This window comes from Antechinus flavipes, chromosome 1, assembly GCF_016432865.1.
Source record: "Antechinus flavipes isolate AdamAnt ecotype Samford, QLD, Australia chromosome 1, AdamAnt_v2, whole genome shotgun sequence".
NCBI lineage: Eukaryota > Metazoa > Chordata > Mammalia > Dasyuromorphia > Dasyuridae > Antechinus > Antechinus flavipes.
In genome coordinates, this window is record NC_067398.1 from 254,139,972 (window position 1) to 254,164,809 (window position 24,838).

At 40.9% G+C, this 24,838-nt stretch overlaps 1 protein-coding gene across 2 annotated transcripts in view; it reads left to right on the forward strand.

Moving 5' to 3' along the window:
• The first annotated feature begins 427 nt into the window (after positions 1–427).
• MICALL2 (MICAL like 2) overlaps positions 428–24,838 on the forward strand; it is a 64,691-nt gene continuing 40,280 nt past the window's right edge. Inside the window, exons 1-2 of one of the 2 annotated variants that reach the window (XM_052000327.1) lie at positions 428–1,024; positions 21,403–21,451. In XM_052000327.1, the coding sequence (XP_051856287.1) occupies positions 882–1,024; positions 21,403–21,451 (192 nt within the window). In that variant the 5' untranslated portion in view covers positions 428–881. The remainder of the gene's footprint in view (positions 1,025–21,402; positions 21,452–24,838) is intronic. The other variant, XM_052000316.1, reaches the window with a different exon arrangement.

Here is a 24,838-nt window from a genome sequence, read left to right on the forward strand (position 1 = left end):
GGGGCGCCTCCACCCCCACACCTTCCACTGACCAGCCCCGCCTCTCTCGCGAGTCCCCTCCCTCCACCGCCTTCTTCCCCGCCTCCTCTTTCCCACAGATCTGGCCGAGAGCTTCCCGGACACCCAGAAAGCTGCTGTCCGACAGTGAGTTGGGGGTGACCGGGGGCCGGGCCTCGTTTGCCCGGTCTCTTCGGCAGCTAGGACTGCGGGGCGCTCCGGTGCTGTGCCGCCGGCTCGCTGCTCGGCCCAGCGTCTGGGGGAGGTGAGGGGCTGGGAAGGAGGAACGAGGCAGCGGGACTAAGGGAGCACTGGGGACCCGCGGGCACCCCGGCGGCCCGGGGCCGGGAGGGAGCCCAGAGGAGCGAGCTTGCCCAAGCGCGGGGACTACGCCGCCCGGAGCCAGGGGACCTGAGCAACGGGGGCCGGCCTCTGGGAGCTGGGGGCGGGCGGGGGAGGAGCCCCGCAGCTGCCGGAGCCTGAGACTCTGCCCGGGACTTTCAACGCTCTCGGACGTGTCCGGTCCCCCTCTCTCCAACCATTGTAGCCGCTAAGAAGACGGAACCTGGCTTTTCTCTCGGGGATCGGGATCTTCTTGTGCCCAGCTTGCTTGGATCCCCGGGGTCGTTGCCCCCTCCTCCAGGGAGGCCCCCGGGGTCACTCTGCGTGGACTAAGGACCTGGAAACTGATAAACCTTCGAGCTGAGCTTTCCAGCGAGGCGAACCAGAGCCGGAATTTCCCCGGAATTCCCTGCGCTGCCTGGAGGTGCTCTGGCTTTCCAGGTCTGCGCCCAGGAAGCGGGGTGCCTGAGAGGGACTTCCCCAGCCTCGGCGCTTTGGGGAGCTTCACCACGTCCCCGCGCCGTTCCCATTCCTGACTCAGGATGGCGGCCATCAAGGCCCTGCAGCAGTGGTGCCGGCAGCAGTGTGAGGGCTACCCCGAGGTCAGCATCACCAACATGACCACCTCCTTCAGGGACGGCTTGGCCTTCTGCGCCATCCTGCACCGCCACAGACCGGACCTCATGTGAGTAGTGGGGCCAGCGGTCCTCCACGAGCGGACAGCTCTGCCCCTCTTAGCTCCGGACTGGGTGGGCAACTGGTCCGGGGCCGCTGCTCGCCTGCACTTTGAATGAAACTCTTACATCCTTGTTTCTCAAGTCTCTTTGTTTCGGGACCTCCCACCTAGAAAGGGATGGGGGTGGGGGAACATGACCACGGGATAGACCTCTGTGGAAAAGCAGTGAGAGTTAGAGGAGAGTAGTGGTAATGGAATCTGGAATACCTGGGACCAAATCCCTTCTCTGGGACTCAGTAATTATGGGAATATGGGCCAATTACGCAACCTTTCTTAACCTCAGTTTTCCTGTCTGTAAAATGGGGACAATAATAGCTATAATGCTTACTTCCTAGGGTTTTTCTAAAGTGTAAATGAGATTCGTAGGTATAGGACTTTGAAAACTTTAAAAGGTTATATAAAACTTATATTATGCCCAAGAAGCCCGGAGTTCAGGCTCCTTTTGCTCCCTTCCTGGAAAAATGCAGAAAGCATCTCTCCTTGGGGACATAGATCCCCACTACTCTCTGGAATTATCTGGAATTGTCACTCCCATGGTTCTTTCTTCTCTCTGCCCTCTGATAAATGAGGTGGGACATCAGCACCCTTTTAGAAAATTTCTTTTGTCTTGGGACCAAACTTTGGATTTGCCCAGAGCTAGAGACAGTGGGATGCTGCAGTGGTTGGAAAAGTTCTCCTTTCCCCTGGAGTTGGTTGGGCCAGGTCAGAAATGGTTCAGTTTGGGTGGGGATGGGACTCTACAGAAAGTGTGAGACACTGGTCCGTCAGATCAGAGACTGGCTGCGAGCCCAGAGCCTGCTCTCCTTTAGGAGCTCTGGAGACAGTGGATTATTGCTGGCCAGTCAGGCTTTGGAAGGGGGGTGAGTGGGGGAGGCGGGGTCTGAATACTGAGTTGAAGTGAGAAACTCCCAAATCTTAAACTAGAATCCTGTTTTGCTGCTACCAGTGAAAAGGGGAAGGGGTTGGAGAGGGAATGGCATTGAGCATTCTCCCCCATCCGCCCCCAGGCTTGAAGTTAGGAAAACTTAACTCGGTACCCTCTGGTAGAATTGTATCTTAGGGAAGATCTGAACTGATTGGTGGTTTTCAAAGGCTTTGTTTGGAAAGAGCCTAGATTCCTGCTGTTAGTGCTAAACACTGGGTTTCCTGGGCTATTGAGAGTAGCCAGTAAGGCCTCCCCACCCCTCCCTAGCTGAAGCCAAGGCCTTGCTGAGTGTGGAGGAGGTTGGATTAAAAACAATTCTTCAGAGGTGTAACTGCCCAACTAAGAGTAGTTTAAAATGTTCCCAATTCAGGAGTTTGGAGATGGGGAATGAAATGGCGAGAAAGCAGGGCTCAGGAATACACTGGAAGTGGCTTGAATTAGTAAACCCATGGTACAACTTATTGAAAAGTTGTATTATTTGGAGCAAGACTGTCTGAAGCCCAAAATTTGGGAATGAATGGTAACTAGTCAATCCGTCCTTGTCACCCCACACCAGGCTGGTCATATGGAGACTTGTTCTTTGGCTCCTGCTCCTGCTATTGCAGAGCAGGCAAGAAACCACTTAATAAATGTTTTATTTTTTTAAAAAAAATTTGCTCTTTCTTTTCTATACTGCACTTTGAACCTTCTTACAGAAGATTTGGAAAGGCTCAGAGATGATATTTCGATTCTAAAATGCATGTTAAATATATAGAGGAATGTTTTTGCCTTTTTTAAAAAAAAGTGTTTATTTAGGCTCTGCTTCCTTCAAATGGTAATTTTCAGCAGAGTGTTTAAATTTTATTCCATTCCTCCAAATACACACATATTCCAAGAAGTGTGGTACAGTGCAAGGAATATAGAGTCAGATGATCTAGGTTTGCGTCCTGTATTTGCTGCTTATCCTCCGTATCATCTTGAACAAGTCATTTGAAGTTTCTTCTTTAGTAAAATGAAGACCAATGGTATCAAGCTCAAATGGAAGTAGGGAACCATTAGTCTGTACAAGATGATCCTTGCAGGTGACATTGACCTAATTTTAAAATGTAGTATTTATCTGTTTCATTTATTTTGTTAAATATTTCCCAATTACATTTTAATCTGGCCCCAAAGGTACACAGTGTTATTTCAGACAACATGACTCTGAAGTCAAGTCAATTCAATTCAGTATACATTTATCAAGTACCTACTATTTCCCAGCCACCATGCTATCTATTATGGTCCTTTCCATCTCTGTTTCTGTGCCCCATCAAAATGTAGAAATGTCATATCTTTGCTTGAGGAATAAAAAGGGACCAAACCAGGCATTATCTTGTCATCCCTTGCCCTAATTTTGTTAAATATAAACTGACCCAAAGGACGTGAATTTGAATCTCAGTTCTGTGAGAATTTTGGCAGCTTACTCTTTTCTCTCTGTATAAAATTAGGAGGTCAGAGTAGAAGATCTCTAAGCTCTCTTTTATCTCTCAATCGATGATCCTTTGACCCATGACTAGAGAAGCAAAGCCGTGTCTCCTGAGGACAGAGCTGGACAAAAGCACTTTTCCAGTGACCTAGAACTCCACAGTCCAGAAGTCTAGCTGCTCACCCTGCTGGTATGGTTGTAGGGGTGCCCAGATGGGTAGACTGAGGATTGCCTGGTGGGTGCCAGGAATTTCCCTCACCTTCCTTTCCCTGATGATTTTCCTGATCCCACTAGAATTTTCTTAAAATATTAGGGAATGACTGGCCCAGCCTGGCCTGTTATGGTATGTGTTCATCTTTGTTCAGAATCTTTTTGTTTTCTCCTGGGTTCCTTGGGTCCTGCCCAGCTTCCCTTTTCTGCTGCTGTTTGGAGCATCAGGGAGGTTTTGTGTGTATCAGCTTGTGTATATTATCAGGTCTCTTTCCTGAACCACATGTGCTCATCTCTTCCCTGCTGCTTCCCTGTTTCCATCTCTCCCCCTGCTTTCAGGTACCAGCAAAACCTACTAAATTATTGGGGTTTCTCAGATCCTTGGAACCTGCCCCTTGATGCTCCCTTGGCCTTATTCAGCCACAAGCTGTCTGTCCTTTCCTGAATGCTGGGTAAGTTGCCTGCTGAGTGACTTGGAGTCCTTCCTTGAGCGGGGAGTCCCCTTTCTAGGTCCAATCAGTGAGGAAACACTGAGGAAGACCTAAAAGTGACCTTCAATCAGTAGGTTTTTTTTTTTTAAGGCTCCTTGGAGGATCATAAAGCTTGGCAAGGCAGAGAGGTGGAAGATTATCCAGGACATCCTCGGCGGATGCCAGTGTCTGAAGCAAATAAAAACTTTGTCTCCTTTTCATCCTTCCCTAATATTTCTGTTTAGGTGACATAATTTTAAAATAATGAAAGAAGAGCCTGAGGGGTGTATATTGTGTAGGAGTGCCCAGGTCAGGCTCTGTTAACTGGTAGAGATGATGATGATAGTCATGACTTTTTCGTCTGTTGGCTTGTTTATGAGTGTTGGGTTTTTATTTAATACTGGCTGATGTCATCTTCTTTCTTCATTCATCCACTGGGTGCCTCCCAGAGTTACTACCTGTTCCTCTAGTCAGAGTAGCATCAAGGCCCTCCTGTTCAGCCATTAGTTAATGACTTTGACTTTGGCCATGATGATCCCAACAGGACCTCAGGGAATGTAAGACTCGGGCATTCTCCTAACCTTCAATGTGGTTATAACCACATAGTGTAATAATATATTAATAATATATAATATTAAAGAACAGGTCATAGTAATATTATATAAATGTATTGATTCAGAATATAATTATCATAGTATATACATGTATTTCAGCAAATTAACATTCCTTTATTCCTTAGATTAGATTTTTTCATAGTATATATTATATATCATAAGTATAGGCTCACCCTACAGAGTACAAGCAATCTATAAGTGTATGGGATACAAAAGGAAGCTAGCTTGCCCTTCCAGATTTTGCCCAGGAAGCCACAAAAAAGAAAAGACACAAAGACTGAGGATCTAAAGGTGGAGAGAGTTGAGTTTTTGAGTCTATTGCCTTGTTCTCAAACTAAGTCACATTGGAACCATCTGGGGACGCTGATAATAATTTTTACTTTTAAAAGCCCCTGGGAGATGGATAGGAGATATCCTGTTTTAGTTCTAAAAAACCTCACCATCAGGAAGCCCTTCCTTTTGTTAAAGCTTTGAAATCTTCCTCAGAATTCCCTCTTGGTCTGCTCTGAGTGGAAATGGAGAATATCTCTGAATAGTAACTCAGTGTATTCTTGAAGACTGATGTCCAGTCATCCTCCACTCCATGGAATAATTCTTCTTCCTCTAACCTTTCCTCATGGGTAATTCCCCTGATATGGCTCCAAATTCAATAAACATTTATGAAGCACTTACTATGATGCTACCTGCTGGGGAGACCGAGATGGAAAAAAAAAAGCCAACTTGATCTCTGCCCTTAAGGTGTGGTGGAAAGGGCTGTTTCAAGTCAAATGAGACCTTGGTTGGAATCCTGGCTCCAATACTTCCTTATTTATAAAAGGGGGACTATAGCACTTGCACTAGTTCCTTCCAAGGAAAGCTGTTTGTAAGCCTTACAGCGCTACATAAATAAATAAGAGATTCCCAAATACATAAGGAAGTATGATAAAAGGAAGAGTGTAATCTCTATATGTTGGAAAGCTGTCACTTAGCACAGTGTTTGGTACACAGTAAGTGCTTGGTTAGTGTTTTTATGCATTCATGATCTCTCAAAAGGAGAACTTAAACCAAGTATTTTAGGAAAATTTGAAAAGAAGAGATAATTTGTATCTGAGTGGGAGAGGGGAGAGGAAATCAGGAAAGACTTCATGGAAGCCTCTTAGCTGAGCTTGGAAAGAAGAGTAGGATTTCAGCATGCAGAGATATGGAGGAAGCATGTTTTAAGCATGGGGGACTGCTTTTGCAAATGCAAAAGAGATGAGGTGTGAGAGGAGGAAGCTAGTTTTCTAATTTGGAGCATGTGGAGGATCTTCCTGGCTTAGGAATTTGCATTTTACATTATAAGCACCAGAAGCTCCTAAAGATTTTTGAGTGGGGGAATGTTGACATCGACATGTGCTTTAAGATGATTTGGCAGCTGGTTGAAGAATGAAGGGAAGGGACTGGAGATGATCAGAGATGTCCTTTTTAATGGAGTCACCTGGAGTCAGGACAAAATTGGATTGCTGCTTTCTGAGTAGGGAGAGAATGGGGGATTTTTTTTTTTTTTTGAGGGGGAGTGGGAGGATCAGGCAGTGAAGATTCCACTCTGACACCGGACCTATAACAACATAATCTTGATGGTCCAGGTCATTGCCCTTCAGCTTTTCCCTCTGCCTACCAGTTTGACTCAGATTGAAGGTAAGGGAGTATCTGAGCCCATAACACTGAGTAAAATTCTGCAGAATGAGCCTTGCCTTGAGGGCTTTCCAACTAACTGTATAGGAAGCCTGCAGCCCAGGTGTGCAGTTTACATGGTGACGACAGTCTCCCAAGCCAGCCCAGGTGAGCACAGCCCTGGAAAATGGTCACACCCTTATAGGGCGAGTCTCCTTACTGCTTTTCCTTCTGGCCCAAAGATGCTAAAACCACTTAAAAGGGACTTTGGCACCTCTGATGTTTGGAGATACTCTTCTGCCACCCTGGAATTGCCAGTTAAAAATTTCAAGTGTTTCAGGAAAGTGCTCTGCATTTTCTCCATGCCTCTAGCTCCCGTTCTTTGGGAAGAACCGAATTTCTATAGCCTAGAGAAAGGAAAATTAAAGAGCTGGGAGGAAAGGACTCAGTAAGTCATAGTGCAGACACACAAATGGAACTTACTGTAGGCAAGACAGTAGTGAAAGGAACTTGGAGAAGAAGAAGGCTTTAAGGGGCTTAGATGAGATGTAACAAAGTGCTTCCTGAATTGTGACAGTAGACCATGTTTTTATGCATTCATAATCTCTCAAAAGGAGAAATTAAACCAAGTATTTTAGGAATATTTGACAAAGGAGAGATCATTTTTATCTGGGTGGGAGAGGAGAGGAAATCAGGAAAGACTTCATGGAAGCCTCTTGGCTGACCCTGGAAGGAAGAGAAGGAGTAAGTGCTGTGTTTCCGAGTTGCTGAGTTGTATCTATCTCTGCCCAAAGACAGAAGGATGTTTTGGGAAACATTCCAGCCCAAGGAACCAAAATTCTGCTCTTGCCTCTTTTGGAGTCTGTAGATGTTAGGAAAGGGGGAATTGAAGATGGGGAAGGGGCAGAGAGGTCCAGGATGGCAGCCACCAGATTTTATCTATACCCAGCCTGTCTATTACTTAGTCTTAATCTCTTGATGGAAAACTATTTCCCTATTTGCATCGGCATCAAGAGTCAGTGGAAGTAGCAGTTCTGGAGAAAGTGGGGAAGGAGGGGAAGGAGGGGGCTGTGGTTGACCTCAGTTCCCACACGAAGACACTAGACATTTATCAGGAAGCTTGGGGCCCGTCTTCCAACGGCTGAGTGGACAAGTGGACTTCTATTCTGGAAGCTAGGGGGTACTCGGCTCCAATGACCTTTTCTCCTTCCTGTTGTTTTCTTTCCAGAAAGCACATGGAAGGGAATGGACATTTTTTTCCCATTATCACTTAGTATTGAGCAACCGGTGTGTCAAGACCCCAATGTGAAGATGCCCCTTAGGGAGAGAATTTGAACTCTCATTCCCTTGGGAGAAAAGAAAGCCTAGGCAATTTCCCAGCTTTTTTCACCACAAAAAAAAAGTCTGGATGTTCTTGGGTTTTCCCCTGCTTCAGGCTGTGGTGAAGGAACTATTGGGAAATAGGAGAAGTTTGTTCCAGCAGTTTAGGACAGTTTTGTACAGATGTGGTCCCAATATTGGGCTGTTCTGCCCTTCTTCTACCACACTTCACTTTCACTGACCCTTTTAGGATCAGGGGAACCAGATCCAGCAGCCCTGCTAGAAGGTCCTGCTCTCCTAATTGTGTCCAGAAGAGGAGGGATACATCTCCATAGTTGATTTCTTCTGTAGTTTTTTTTTTTTTCCTTTGTAGACGTGGCGTTAATGAATGGAGCAACTCTATCCTAGATATAACCCTTTCTGTCTCCCTTTGTCTCTCACATGTTTCTTGGTCTCTGTCTCCTCTTCTTTGTGTTTCTGATTTTATTTCCATTCTAGTACCTAGCAGTTTGCACATTATTGATTGAATGGATGTCTCCTTTGGTCTCTTTCTCTGTGTTTAATTTTGTGCATCAGTTTCTTTATATCTTTATGTCTCTCCTTCTATGTTTCTGTCTCCCATTGCCTTTTTTTTTGTTTGTATTTCTCTTTTTTTCTCAATCTTGCAACCATTCACTAGAGTGTGATGTGTGAGCAGAGGAGCTGCTTGCTCTCTTTCTCTCGGTGGGATTAACTCCAGATGTGGTAGGGAAGCCAAGATGGGAAGGTTTTGATGAAGCACTTTTCCTTCCCCTGGTAATACCCTCCCCCTTTACTTGTACCCCCCCAACCTTCTGCCCCCTTAGTGGTTGGATTTTGTTCCAAGCCATAAAGCAGCGTGAGGTCAGCACTCCAGGAATTTGGAAGTGGGTATAAAATCCCCAGGAGCCCCAGGGCTGGTTAGTGAGAGGTGGTTGGGATTGGATCTGTGAGCAGCTGCTGGCTCTCATTTCTCAACAGATGTTTGTGCGTGGCCATAAGGGGCTACAGTTAGAGCAATAGCAACTTTTCAGGCAAAGAAGGGGTGCCTGCTCGCCATGCCGGTGGGAATCAAGGTTGCTTAAGCTCTCCTTGCCAAGCATTTGCTTAACTGGGTGCTGAGCACACAATAGGTGCTCTGTATTTAGTTGCTGAATGAATGAATGAGGGAGAATGCTTGATGAATAAATGAATGAGTTTTATTTGGAAGCAAAATAGAAAGCATTCTTATCCCTTTATATGAAACAACTGTGTATTTGCACCTGGAATGCTTTTAGAGTTCAGGAGTGTACAGAGTTCTTAACCTTTTCTGAGCTCCCTCTGGCAGTTTGGGAAAGCTTATGACTCCTTTTTAGAATAATACTTTTAAGTGTATAAAATAAAATATGTAGGATTACAAAGGAAGCTAATTATATTGAAATAGGGTTATTGAATATTTTTAAGAAATAAGCTTGCAGACCTCAGAGTAAGGATCCCTTTGGATAGTGGGATTAGAAATGGTTCAGAAGAGCAATGATTTGAGAGCTGGAGAGCAGCTACAAAAGGACAGACGGTACTAATTAGACCTAGTCAGTCACAGTATCCCAATATTTAAGAACTGCAAGGGACCTGAAACAGCTTCCAAGCCTCTCATTTTACAGATGAGAAGACTCAGGCCCAGAGAGGGGAAGCAAATGCAGTGCATTTTAGTTTGCAAAGGCAAAGGATATGATGGAAATCACATGATCAAGGAATATGGCATTGATGGGAGACCTCTGTGGTCCAGCTTTTACCTCTCCCTCCCTCTCTCCCTTCCTTCCCCCTCTCTGAGTGGCTCTCGCTGTCTTTCTGTCTCTGTCCATTCATCCATCTATCTATTTGTCTGCTTATCTATTTGTTAATCTATCTATCCATTTATCTGTTTATTCATCCATCTGACTGTCAAAATGTCTATCCATCTAGCTGTTTATCTATCTATTCATCCATCTTCCTCTCTCTCTCTTCTTCTCTCTCTCTCTCTCTCTTCCTCTCTCTGTCTTTTTCTCTCTCCTTATAATATCTCTAACAAACTGGTCATTTAGCTCTCTGCCTGAAAACCTCCAATGATAAAGAATGCTGTATTCCTGTTAGTGATCCATTTCCCTTTTCGTATATGTTTGAAAGCTACTTATTTTTCCTAGAAACTATTGTAAACTTTTTCTTTGCTTCTCAAGTCTCTGCCATCTCTGCCTCCCCTTACCCCATTCAACTTCCACCTTAGCTAAGGACTTTGCAAACTCTACTGAGAAAAAATGAGACAATTCAGTGTGAGTACTATTTCCTTCTCCAGCTCATTTTACAGATGAGGAAACTGAGGCAAAAAGGATGAAGTGACTTACCCAGGATCATACAGCTAAGAAATGTCTGAGGCAGGAACTGGGGAAGATGACTTTTCCTGACTCCTAGCCCAACATTCTACCCACTGCATATGGTTCTTTTCTTTCTGACTAAAGGAGTCTAAATTTTCACTATCCTTAAAAAACTTCCAGTAGACCCACCATATCCAATTTATTGTTTTTCCTATATCTTTTTTCAGACAAACTCCTTGGAATAATGGCCTGTTTTCTCTGACTCTACTTCCTCTCCTCAATCCAGCTCCTACCTCATGATTTAATAGAACTTTCCCCCAAATTACAAATAATTTCTTAGTTGTCTGACCTCCTTAATTTTAATGCCTTCCCTCTGGGATTATCTTCAGTTTATCCTGTATCTTGTTTATATATATTTTGCAAATTATTCCCTCATTCGATTGTGAACTCCTTGAGAATAGAGACAATTATTATTATTACTGCTATTCGTTTTGACTTTCTTTGTATCCCCAGTGCCTGGAACATCATAGATGCTTAATAAAATTTGTTAGTTGGCTGATGGACTAAGTAATGATCTCTTCTTCTTTTTAAAAATAATATTATATTTTCAAAATATATGCAAAGATAGTTTTCAGCATTTACCCTTGCAAAACCTTGTGTTCCAAATTTTTCTCTCTCCCTTCCTCCCACCCCTTCCCTAGACAGCAAGTAACCCAATATGTAAATTCTTCTGAGTTTTAATTCTCTTTGACCTTGCATTTCTCTTGCATTTCTCTTCCTGAATTCTCTCTTTTCTGACCTTTTTTTTTTTTTTTTAACTCTCTCCTCAGTTTATCTCCTGCTTATCTCTTTCTGAATCTCTTTTGTAGATTCATCAGCCTTGACTTATAATTCATCATTCCCTAACTGTGGGTGTTTCTCAAGCTTTGGCCTTAGGCTCCTTTCTTTCCCACCTCTCTACTACATATGGATTTAGCTCTTATGAATTTAACTATCATCTCTATCTAGATGAGCTCCAGATTTATATATGCAGGCCCACCCTCTTCCCTGAGCTTCAGTCCTACATCACCAATTGCCCATTGGTTATTTCAAACTAAATATCTTGGGGATATTCTAAACTCAATATGCTCCAAATTAAACTTCTAGGCCCCTTCCTTTTCCCTATGACTCCTATTACCATAGGAGATATCATCATCCTTCCAGTCTAGAAGGTTCATTACCATGGCATTATATTGGACTGTCCTTCACCTCATATATCCAATCATTTGTCAAACCTTGCCATTTCTTAGCTTCCCAACAACTCTTGAATCTGATTCTTTTCTTTACTCCCATAATTACCATCTTTATTCAAGTCTTTATAAAAGTCTTATCTATTATTGCATCAGCCTCCTAATTGGTTCCCCCCTTCAAATTTCTCCCCACTCTAGCCTCCTATACACTACTTCTAAAGTAATATTCCTTAAATGCAGATTGAAGTTATTTTTCTGCTTAATCAATTCCAGAAGTTTCCTCTTGCCCCAAGGACAAAATATTAACTGCCTGTTTAACTTTTAAAACCCTGTGCAATGTGGCCTGAGTCTACCTTGCCAGCTTCTTTGGACATTATTCTCCTTTCAGCTCTCTGTGATCCAGTCAAACTGGCCTTCTTTATTCTATGAAACTCCATTTTTCATTTCTGTGATTTTGTACTGGTGGTCCCTCATGCCTGGAATATACTCCCTCCTTAATATTTGCAAAGTACCTGGCACATAGTAAGTGCTTATAAATGCTTATCTTCTCCCCCCCTCCATTATATATTTACCTCAGAGTTCCTTTCTTCCTTCAAGATCCAGCCTAAACCCTTATCTTTTTCATAAAGTCTTTCCTGATTCTCCTAAAAGCTAGTGTCCTTTTTCCCAAACTATTTTATTTTATTTTATTTTTTTGCTGAGGCAATTGGGATTAAGTGACTTGCCCAGGTTCACACAGCTAGGAAGTGTTAATTGTCGGAGGTCAGATTTGAACTCAGGTCCTCCTAATTTCAGGGCAAATATTCTAGCCACTGCACCATCTAGCTGCCCCCAAATTGTTTTGTATTTAACTAGTTTGCATGTATTTATATTGATTAACTTGAAATTTCTGATGTATGATAGTTTTTATGGTATCTTTTTTTGGAGACAAACAGGATTAAATGACTTGTTCAGGGTTACATAACTAGTAAGTTTCTGAGGCTGGATTTGAACTCAGGTCCTTCTGACTTCAGGGTCAATGCTCTATTTGTTCTATGTATATATTCATATGTGTTGCTTCCTCCATTAGAATATGCATTTCTTGCCATTAAGAATTGTATTATTCTTTGAACTTATATACCATACCTAGCATGGTGTCTGACATATAGTAGGTGTTTAAAAGAACTTGATTGTTGATATTTAGTTGAAAACTAACAGGCTATAACTTCATCTTTAGTAATTGATTTTTTGAACCCAACAACAGAACTTGACATTTATCTCTACAAGAATGCACAATCCAAGGCAGGAGCTCTTTTTCATCTAGACTTTGTAGCTTTCTCAGGTGGGGCAACGGATTGAGTGTGGAGTCTGAAGCTATGTTCCTGAGTTTAATCTAGCCTCACATACTTACCAGGTATGACCCCAGACAAATCACTTAACCGGTTAACTGTTCACCTCAGTTTCCTCATCTGTTAAATAAGGTGGAGAAGGAAATAGCAAACCACTCCAGTTTCTTTGGCCAGAACATCCTAAATCAGATCCTGACTGAAAAATGACTTAACAACAATAATGAACAACTTTCTCAGTTCTTAAGCACGGTACTTTGTGCACATCAGGGATTAAGTACTTGTTAAATTGACTTAGAGCTTTATTCATTTTTTTCTTGTTAACTTTAACCTACCTTTCCAGTCTATCAAGATATTGTTGGTCCTACACTCTGCTGCTTACTATGTTAGCTGCTCCTCCCAGAGACTTATCTGCAAATTTTATAAGCATACCATAAATCTACCTCCTGTACCTTTATCTCCATCAAAATTATTTACAAAAGTGTTGACCATAACAGGATCAGGACAGAATTCTCTCAAAGTTCATTCTTGGAATTAAAAGTTATTGTCATAAATACTGAAGTCAAACAGAGACCTGAGCACCAAACCTTGAAATACCAGAATGTTTAAGTACCTCTTTGACATTTGAACTGGATAAATTTAGGATAAAATAAAAATAATTCCTAATTCATCCAATGGGTTTCTATTTTTGATTAGTCTGAATATCACACTATTTCTCCTTCATTGAACCCTGAAATCTTGTCATATAAAACTGGAGAGTTGCCTTTAAATGGTGTTATTTTTCATCATACTACTCTATTTTTCATCCAAGGAAATCTCATTTTAGGGTTGCAATCTAAATTCAGATGTGTCATATATATGGATCCTTGTAGTAAAGAGAACCCAAAGTTTCTAAATGACAGAACTACCATTATAGTAAGAGGAAATGGGCAAAACCTCATTTTTAAAGCATGAAACTAGGGAAGAGAACCATGCTCTTCTATGGCATGCTTTGGGACTTAAGAATAGCAGAACTCTGGAATGGAGAACCCTGGGTCTGACTCAGTATGGTATTTCCTCTGGTCCTATAAGGGCTGAATGCTAGACAGTGATGGGTGGGGGACCTTTGAGTTACATCTGAACACAAAGCCTTCTCTCTGATTAGTTAAGGCCTTTGTAGTGAGAATCCCTAGAACCAAGCAATGGAATTTTCAACCAGTATCTATGTAGCTTTCCTCTTACCTTGCTTCAGTGTCTGAATTCCTAAATTTGTATTTATTTTTGTGAGCCAATTGGGGTTTAGTGACTTGCCTAGGGTCACACAGCTAGGTCTGAGACCAGATTTGAATTCAGGTCCCCCTGACTCCAGTGTCCATTTTGCCATCTAGCTGCCCCGTATCTGAAATCCTTTAGCACTTGCAGTCAGTGCTGCACATTTGGCTGTTTTCTCAATTTCAGGAGCAAGTAGGTTGGTCTTGTGCAGTTAAATAGATAGAACCTTCAGCAGAAATTTAGAGAAAGCATAGCATAGTGGAAAGGAGATACCTCAGCTTTAGTCCCAGCTTTTCAGCCTAAGATTGTGTGACTGCAGGCTAATCATTTCATTTCTCTGAGACTCATTTCCCTCTTGTATTAAATGAGGGGATTAGTGTAGATGACTTGGAAGGGAGGGACCTTCTCATGATCAAAAGTTATTGTCATGAACGTTGAAGTGGTTTTACTACATATACTAAATATAACAGTGCAGTCAGTGAAGGATATATGAGCTTAGAGCTAAGAAGAGATCAAGTTGAGAAGTAAAATTCCTCTCTTTTAGTAAAAGAAGGCTTCCAAAAGAAGATGGACTTAAATTGGTCCTTAAAAAATATTTGGTATTTGGGTCAGTTGAGGGAAGGCAGATATTATTGAGCAGAACACCTAAACTGTGAACAACATTTAAGAATGCTGTTTAAGAATTAATAATGGGGTAGCTAGTTGGTGTAATGGATAGAACACTAGCCCTGAAGTCGGGAGGGTCAGACACCTAACACTTCCTCGCTGTGTGATCCTGGGCAAGTCACTTAACCCCAATTGCCTCAGCCAAAAGAAAATTTAAGAATAATTATTGGGGGAAAAAAGAATTGATATTTAAGAAGGTTTAAAAATTAAGAATTGGGAAACATATGTTAAAAATTAAGAACAACGTATAAGAATGTTGTTTAAGAATTAAACACAACAATTGGGGAAAATAAAATATATATATTAAAAAAGAATAAATATTTAAGAATGTTTAAGAATAAGAGCAATTGGGAAAATATTTTTTTTTAAAGTTAAGAACAACATTTAAGAATGTTATTTAAGAATTAAGAACAACAACTAGGAAAAATATTTATAGAAAAGAATTAAGAACAACATTTAAGAATGTTGTTTAAGAATTAAGAACAACTGGGAAAAATATTTTTAAAAAAGAATTAAGAACAACATTTGAGAAGATTGTTTAAGGATTAAGAACAACAGTTGGGGAAAATAAAATACATATTAAAAAAGCGTGAATATGAATATTTAAGAATTAAGCAATTTGGAAAAATATATTTAAAAATTAAGAACAACCTTTAAGAATGTTGTTTAAGAATTAAGAACAACTGGGGAAAATATTTTTTAAAAAAAGAAATAAGGACAACATTTAAGAATATTGTTTAAGAATTAAGAACAATTGGGGAAAATAAAATATATATTAAAAAAGAATTAATATTTAAGAATGTTTTTAAGAATTAAGAACAACAGTTGGGGGAAAGATAAAATATATATTAAAAAGAATTAACAATATTTAAGAATGTTATTTAAGAATTAAGAATAACAATTGGGGAAAATATTTTTTTAAAAAGAATTAAGAACATTTAAGAATGTTGTTTAAGAACTGAGAGCAACAATTGGGGAAAATAAAATATATTTTAAAAAATATTAATATTTAAGAATGTTTAAGAAGTAAGAACAACAATTGGGAAAAATGTTTAAAAAATTAAGAACATGTAAGAAGACTCTGTCCCAACTTACTCCCTCCACTCTGCTCCTGATCTCACCTCCCCAGAAGGCCTTATCCTACAAGGCAGGGAGAACACACCCAAAACCTTTGTAGTCTAAAGAGTGTCTCTTCCATCCAGTGTATATTCAGATAGTTTGGCTGGTGGAGCATGTTTCTCTTTGCTAAAAAGTCAACTGTCTTTCCTCAGCTATACTGATTAAGGAACTTTGTCTTCAGAATGTTTTTTTTTGTTTTTTGTTTTTTAAATTTTAAATCAATGTAGTAGTTCCTACTGTAGCAGAGCCCTGCCGACGTGTTGTAACATGTAAGTGTTTTATTCTGGCCATGCCTTTCAAATCTCACCAAGAAATAAAGATGGTCCTCTGTACTTGACCTCTCACCCCTAGAATCTTAATTCTTTTCCCACCATCTTTAATATCCATTTCTTCATCCTTAGTACTCAGCTTCTAACTCTTGGTGGTATTTAGTTCCCCATCTTTAGTAGTTAGCCCCTATCCTCAGTATCTTTATCTGTTTATTCCCAATATTTAAGCCTTCACTCCTCCCATCCCTCTGTCCTTCCCTCCTTCCCAGGGGGTAACTCTTTTCATCCCTCCACACAGACATCCAACCCCAGTCAGTGGCTATCTTTATCTCATTTTCAGGATAATTCTATGCTGTGTTCTAAAATGGTGGAGTTCAGCAGACTTAGAGTGGGAGGGATAACTAGGTACCACCTAGCCCTGAAGTCAGGAGGACCTCAGTTCAAATCTGACCTCAGACACTTAACACTTCCTAGCTGTGTGACCCTGGGCAAGTCACTTAACCCCAATTGTCTCAGGAAAAAAAAAAAAATTAGAGTGTACTGGATTATTCTGTCTAAATTTGCATTTTAGATACCAGGAAACAGACCAAGAGAGGCTAAAACAAATGCTCTTTCAAGTTGTTATTTCAGTCATATCTGACATTTTGTGACCTCGTTTGGAATTTTCTTGGCAGAGATAATGGGACAGTTTGCCATTTCCTGCTCCAGCTCATTTTACAGATGAGGAAACTGAGGCAGACAGGGTGAAATGATTTATTTGCCCAGGTTCACACAGCTAAGGAATGTCTGAGGCTGAATTTGAAATCAGATTCTCCTTCAACTCCAAGGTTGGCGCTGTATCCACTGTGTCCCCTATCTATATCACAATTTACACCTGATAATCTGCAAGAAGAACTTCATCAAGTCAGAGAACCTGGGTTCAAATCCTACTTCTGACACCTGATACCTGTGTGACCTTAGGCAAATTATTAAACTTAAGTTTCAATTGCCTCATCTGTAAAAGGAGATCACTTGGACTAAATGCCCTCTGAGGTCATTCCTGGCTTTCTTCCCCTTTCTGGTGGGCAGTTGTGATCTTGACAACTCTCATTGTTGGAGAAACAGCTGGAGACCCTTGGAAAGGAAACACCTGGAAGAGCCAGGGGGGTAGGGGGCTCTTGGTGAGACTGAACCTTGCAAGGAAGTAGGGGTGGAGTTCTGCACCCATTTGTGGATCATTACGTTTCTCCAGGTGGGTGTGGTGATGATCAGATGTTTATTTAAGATCCAAGTTCCTGTTCAGCCTTTTTGAAGATTTTGTATTGTTTAAGTAATGCCTCAGGAGGGTATTTACCGAGCACCCAGATGCTGGGTATTATGGGTTTTATTTCTGGGGCGTTACTTTCCCTTGCTTTGACACCCCAGCTGGAGGTGTGGCCCTATTCCTAAGAAGAGGATTGGAATGAAGGCCTGAATGGGCCAACCTTGCTCCCAAGTCAGGACAGGCATTTGCTGATTTAGTCTAGTCCAGTGACTTTCAGACTTTCTGAGGATGTTGACTCCCCTTCCCTTCTCCTTTAAAAAAAAAAAAAAAAAATTGTGGACCTCCATGTGATAGGAGTTGTATAATTGCTATTTATTATGAGAAACTCAGCAGCAGTTTTTTTTTTAATAGTATTTTATTTTTCCAAATACATGTAAAGATAGTTTTCAACATTCCTTTTTTTCCTTTTTTTTAAATTAAAGCTTTTTATTTTCAAAATATATGCATGGATTCAACATTAACTCTTACAAAACCTTGTGTTCCAATTCCCCCTCCCTTCCCCTGGATGACAAGTAATCCAATATGTGTTAAACATGGTAAAAATATATGTTAAATCCAATATATGCATACATATTTATAATTATCTTGCTTCACAAGATAAATCAAATCAAACAGGAAAAAAATTAGAAAGAAAATAAAATGTAAGCAAACAACAATAGAAAGAGTGAAAATGCTAAGTTGTGATCCACATTCAGTTTTCACAGTCCTCTCTCTGGATGTAGATGGCTCTCTTCATCACAAGATCATTGGAACTGGTTTGAATCATCTCATTTTAGCATTCATTTTTATAAGACTGTGTGTTCTAAATTATGTTCCCTCCTCTTCCCTTTCCCAAATAATCTGATATAGGTTAAATATGTGCACTCCTAGTAAACATACTTCCATATTTGTCTTTTTGTATAAGAAAAATCAGACCAAAAGGGAAAAAAGACACACGAAAGAAACAAAAAAGGTGAAAGTACTATGCTTTGATTCACATTCAGTCTATAGTTTTCTCTCTGGAAGCAATTGGTGTTTTCCATCCCAAGTCTATTGGAATTTTGGCAACATATTTAAATGAATTTATGTTTTATTAATAACAATAGCACAATATATTTGAAAAATAGCTGCAAGTAAGGGCTAAGACTTCCTGTTTGTATAAGGCTTGAGAAACTAAGAATGGGTTTTTTTTCCCCATATTTTAAGATAAAGTTTTATTTTATATGTAAAGGATTCTTTGCTTGTTTGACCTGGTCCTTCTCTGAATTAATTAATCAACCTTCATATGACTCGATGGATAGAGCACTGGGTCTGGAGTGGGAGACTTGAGTTCAAATGTGACTTCATCCTAGTTTCATCATTCCTTTCTATTCTAAGTTGCTGGTACTATAATTCCTGTTTATCATTTTCTACTCTTAGAGATCTCACAGTTTTTTTTTTTTTTTTTTTTAAACAAGGTAAATTAGGGTTAAGTGACTTGCCCAGGGTCACACAGCTAGGCAGTGTCTGAGGGCAGATTTGAACTCAGGTCCTCCTGACTTCAGGGCTGGTGCTGTAGCTACTGCACCACCTAGCTGTCCCCAGTGTTTTGCTATCTGCCTGTCCATCTCACCTAGGAGGGTGTAGGGCAGGTGACAGTGAAGGCAGCCAGTAATGCCATTCTTCTGCTCAAGCTGAATGAAGTTCTCTCCTAAACATCAAAGATATGTTTGATTTTTTTTTTTTTTTTTTAAAGCAGACTTTGGGGCAGCTGGGTGATGCAGTAGAAAGAGCACCAGCCCTGAAGGTCAGGAGGACCTGAGTTCAAATCCTGTCTTAGACACTTAACACTTCCTGTGTGACCCTGGGCAAGTCACTTAACTCCAAATGCCTCAGCAAAAATAAACAAATAAATAATAATAATAAAAAGCATATTGCTCTGTAAGGAAATTCACATCTAAAATAAAAATTTGCCAGTTTTGTTATAATGAAAGAATGAGTTATTAACATTTTAAAAAGAAAAAAAGAATTATAAATCCTTTTCAATGACCTTAGAAATTCTGGTTGGTGAATAAACCTGGAGTTAAGTCTTTATCTGACCAACTGGGTAACTGGGAACAGAACTCGGGATTCCTAGTTTCCATCTCTGGGACCCAGCTGCCAAACAACCTGCCTCCGCTTGCTTTGCATTTAGGACTCCATGGCCAGCCCAGTGTCATTTTGGCTGATTGGCCACAGAAAAGTGGGAGATTTTTGGACATAGTTTTAGAGCTGACTAGGATCTTAGATGTGTTCAAGTCACACACTGAGGCTAAGAGGTAAAATGCAGCTACTAAAGGTGTGAAGCAAGATTTAAATCCAGGTCTCTGGTTCAAAGCCAGTCCACATTTGGCACTCACTCAGAATGCTGATGTGTGCAGTAGAGGAATTCAAGTGAACCAGAATTAATCTTTCACCTCTTGACCAATATTGTAAAGTTATTCTGGGTTTCTTAGATAGTGGATTGTCATGACGCTGCAATTTACTACTTGTGCCCTTGCATGAAACACTTAACCTCTCCAAGCTTTGGTTTTCTCTCCTGTAATGATAATAATATTAATAATAGCAAGATTTTATAGAAGTGGCTGGGTGGTGTAGTAGATGGAGCACCTAACCTGGAATCATCAACCTGAGTTCAAATCCAACCTCAGATGCTTGCAGGTTGTGTGGGCCTGGCCAAGTTACTTTTTGCCTCTGTTTCCTCATCTATAAAATAAGCTAGAGAGAGAAATGGCAAATCACTTCAGTATCTTTGCTAAGAAAACCCCAAATGGGATCATGAAGAGTTGGACATGATGGAGAGGACTGAACATATATGCATGTATTTATGTATATATATATACATGTATACAATAAACAATATGCACAATATACACTAAACAAAAAACAATAAAAATATACAGAATAAATAACCCCTCCCACAATATTGTTTATTATTTATTAATATATTGCAATATAATGCATATTAATATATAATTAGTGATGATATAATAAGATATATGTGTACATACAATATATATAATGGCCATATCTTGTTTATCTTTGTATAGTGTTTTTATTGTGGAAAGAGTGGAAAGGAGTCATTAGGAAGTGACTATATTATGATTAGGATAGTTAGGTGGTAGCAGACGCATCCATTCGAACTCAGGACTTTGTGACTCTAGGTCAGGAATGAAATGAAAAATGAAAGAATCTTGGTTGCCGTACCCAAGTAGAAAAGGATTACTGCCACATATTAAGTTGGGAAACCAAAAGTGAATGATACCTAGGTTGTGTTGTATTATTTATTTTGCTAAACATTTCCTAATTCCATTTTAATTTGGTCCCAGCAGCATAGTGGAAGTTCTGTGGATCCTTAGTCTAGAGGAACCCTAAGGGTCTTTACCAGCCTCCTATTCTGCTGAATGACTTATGACCTCTTGGATGAGTTGCTTTTGTGTGTGTAAGCCTTGTGAGCTCCTCAGGATCCAGGCCACTTGCTTAGCTTGGAACAGTCATATCTATCTGGATTTTGTTGCTGTTGTCACTATTGCTGTTAGCTCAGTATGTTGCTTCTGGAGCTCCTAAACCTGCGATGAGCTGGATTTGTGCTCAAGAGAGAATGAGGGAAGAATCAGTATCCAGACCAGCTTGGGAGGTAGTCTGGCATTAGCCTGTGAGTTAGAAGACCTAAGATCTTCTTAGTTTAGTAACCTAGAATGGGTTTTTCATTTTCTCTGAAATTTAGCTTCTCATGGGGATGTAATGAGGATCAGTGGGGTTTTGTCTATATTATTATTATTATTATTATATTATGTATAATGTAACATTATTTTATGTTTTTCTTTTTATTAAATAATAGCTTTTTATTTTAAAAACATGCAAATATAGTTTAACATTCACCTTTGCAAAACCTTGTGCTCCAAATTTTTCTCTCTCTTCCCCCCTTATAGCAAGTAATCCAATATATAATAAGCATGTACAATTCTATATAGAAACACTTTATAAAACCATCAAGTGCAACATGTCAAAGATTGTCATGATTCTATTTTTTTCAATGCTCTAATCATCACTTGGGCAAACAAGTGTCCTTGCTTTTCCCCCACTCTTAGGATTCCCTTGCTGAGGGGTGGTGGGCAATGTCTGCAGTCGAGTGATGATCAGAATGGAAGAAGGGGGAGGCTGATGATTCTTGGAGAACTTTACTTCATGTTCTTTTTCTCTTTCAGAGACTTTAGCAAGCTCAGAAAAGAAAATATTTATGAAAACAATAAGCTGGTAAGTGCTATATTCTCCATCTCGATCTATTCTTCTGTTCTCTCTCCTTAATTCAGTGACCTAGCTCTATCCTCCTGAAGTATTATTGTGGCAGGAGAATAGATATCTCTCAGTCTTCAGTTCTGCAAAGCTGAGGTCAGGCTGAATCTTGGAGCCTGAGACACCCTTCTCATCTCTGATTATGTTCTTACTCAGATTGCTGATCCTTCCTTGGTTTCCCTTCCATTTCCAGTTCCCTCACTAGTCTTTATGTCATTAAGGAAGCTCTGAGTCAGTGCCTACAATATATTGGTTGTACCTGGCTTTGCAAACCACCTTTTTTTTTTTTTTAAGGAAATTTCTGAAGGGTTTTGTCATTCTATGGGGTATCGTTGCCATTTTGCAGATAAGCAAACTGAGGTTGAGCGGTACTTACGAACTAACTAATGAGGTCAGAGTTAGATCTCTTGCCTAAGAGTGTCTGAAAAAACAATCTTTACTGCTCTCAGAAGAAAAACAGGCTCTCACCCCAGCCTTATGTCACCGACTTCTGCCCTCATTCTTCTCAGCCAGTTCCCCTCTGTGGAGGTGCCAGCCAGACTTTCCAGTTCCCCCGGAGTTCCTGAGGGTGGGGAGGGTTCCGGTGAGGTGCTGTTGGGGTTGAATCAGGGGAAGCAGGTGGGAGAAAGGAATGGGCTCCCTTGGGAGCAGCCTCTCCCCTGGCCCAGGCTGCTGAAGAAGCTCAGACCACCCATCGCCGGGAGCGTGGGCTGACTCCAGAGAGGGCCAGTGTCTGCTTGGATGAAAATCAGCTGCTCCTCTCTCTAGGACAGATCTAGCCTGAGCTGACCTATAACTAGAACAGGCCTGGGAATGGACCAGTATCCCACTCCTCAACCTTATTCCTTTCAGAGGCCAAAGAACATTGTTCATTCTTTCTCCTTAGCAACAACCCCTGACTTCCCTCACCTGTATGAGCTGGCTGACTTCTTCCTCTCCCTCTGCCTCCTTTCTTTTTTTCTTTTTCACATTCTCTCTCTCTCTCTCTCTCTCTCTCTCTCTCTCTCTCTCTCTCTCTCTCTCTCTCTCTCTCTCTCTCTCTCTCTCTCTCTCTCTCTTTTTTAAAATATATTTCTAGTTCCCCTCAAGTTCTGTAAATCGCTAACCAGAGACTCTGGTCAGTGGTGCTTTCTAGAATGACTCTATACAAAATGATCAGCTGATTTTTTTTTTGCGTAACAAATGACAAACAAGGAAATAGGTTTAAAAGAATTGTACGTGTTTAACCTATATCAGATTGTTTGCTGTTTTGGGAAAGGGAGCAGTGGGGGAAGGAGAGAGAAAAATTTGAAACACAAAGTTTTACAGAGGTAAATGTTGACTATCTTTATATGTGTTTGGAAAAATAAAATATTATTTTAAAAAGTTAGTTAAAATTTTAAAAAAAGGAAAATGATCAAAGGACTATGTGTATATATGGATTATAGATTGATAGATAATTTTGTAGATAAGAAACCAGACCTAGAAATATCCAGTAACTTGCTCAAGATTATGCTTGCTCAAGAGGGAGATCCCAGGGAACTGGGATTTCAGCTCAGGATCTCTGACCCCAGGCTCAGCTCTCTTTATTAAGTCATACTGCTCCCTATCTTATGTGAATGCTTGTAATTAACAGTGATCATGGGGAGTGATAAAAGGCTCCTTTTCTCTTTCAGAGGTATTTCCTCATCTCCCTTCCCATTACCTGCTATGGTGTTCTTGGTTTTGGTTACTCTTCTAGTTCCTTCTTCCTATATATGTGGATAAGAAAGGCAAGTGAACATGAGAATCTGAGGCTTCCAGTAGCATTACGGAGAATGTGGGGAGCAGTGGAGGAAAGAGAGAGAATGTAGGAGAGGAGATGATAGGGAAAGAAGCAAAGGGCAGAAGTTAGGTTATAATAAGGGAATGAGGACAAGGAATGAGGGGAGGTGGGCAAGGACTGGAAGTGGAGGCAGAAGAGGAAGGTAAATAAAGCCCTGCCTTTAATAAATACCCCTTGCCAGGTTCAGCTTAGCTTCTCAGGACTCTGGAGTTTTATCATCATTTTTGGGATGGGAGGAGAGAAAATCATAGGCTCAATTTCTTCATCCTTATTTACTTTACTTCTTTATGTAATGCCCTTGTTCTTTTCTGTATTCCGCCTCAGGCCTTTTTTGGGACTCTGGTTGCCTTTCCAATCTCAACCCAGCATGAATTCTAGGCAACACCAGCCCTGTGGGTCAAGTCTGGAAATTTCCTTTCTTTCCCACTGGACAGTTCAGTTTTAGTTGGAATACTGGGCTCTGATAGTTGCGGGAAGGAGTCCAGAGACTGGAGGGTATCTGGTTAGCAGTGCTGGGAATGATGGGAAGAGAGAGCTTCAACAACTCTAGTGTAGGGATGTGAGTCTGGATTCAGAATGAGACCTGCTTCTCTGATCTTGCAGGTAACAAATATCCATTAAGCATTTACTATGTGTCAGGCGTTTGTGGATACAAATACAAGCAAAAGGAAGGACAGTCCTTGCTTTCAAGGAAAGAGAGACCGATCCTGGGGATGACCTATGCTCCCTATGGAGCTGACTTGATTGAAGTTGCCTGAAGAGTCAGTCTGGTGAATGAAGGCATCTGTGTCTCTCCAGCCTGCCTGTCTTCCTTCCCACACCCCCCAGTGTGTCTCTTTCCCATCATTCCAGTTATGGGAACATAATTGTTTCTCTGTATGTACTAGGTAGCTCCAGAAAGGGGTGGGGGGAGGAGCGTAGAGTGGGATTGGGGAAGGAGAAAGAGTGGAAACAGAAGAGGCTTTGGGTCTTTTTTGTTGTATGGTACTGTTTGACATGGTTATTTAGTGAGTAAGAAAGCTCTCTTGGGATTATTGGGAGCATGCATCTCCCTCTTTCAGAGAAGCTATTCCAGGCAATTAGTGACCATATAAGGATTCATGTTGAGAAAGAATGTGTCTTTAGCCCAGTGCCAAAAAAAGAGCTGTGGGGACATTGATCTGTGTTTGTAAAATCACTGAAAGAGCCAAAAAAAAAAAAAAAAAAAAAGGGACCTTTTGGGAGATTATTCTCCAATTTCTACCCTTTCACTTTCTTTCATGTCCAGATATCCAACTATTAGGCCAAAAATGTCTAAAACTCTCAGCGTGTTGTCCCTGGGATAAAGACTGGTCCTTGTCCCCCTACCCATATGTTTGGAATTGTTCAGCAATTTGCCTGCCTGCGTTCAAGGACACTCTTCTGATGGTCCCTTTCACCATCAGGTGTTAAACATTAGGGATAGGGACTGAACCTGTGATTTCATTGATCTAGGGAATTCCCAGGTAAAAAAAATAGCCCACATGGACAATAGAAACTCATGTACCGTGAAGCTTTTATGTGAT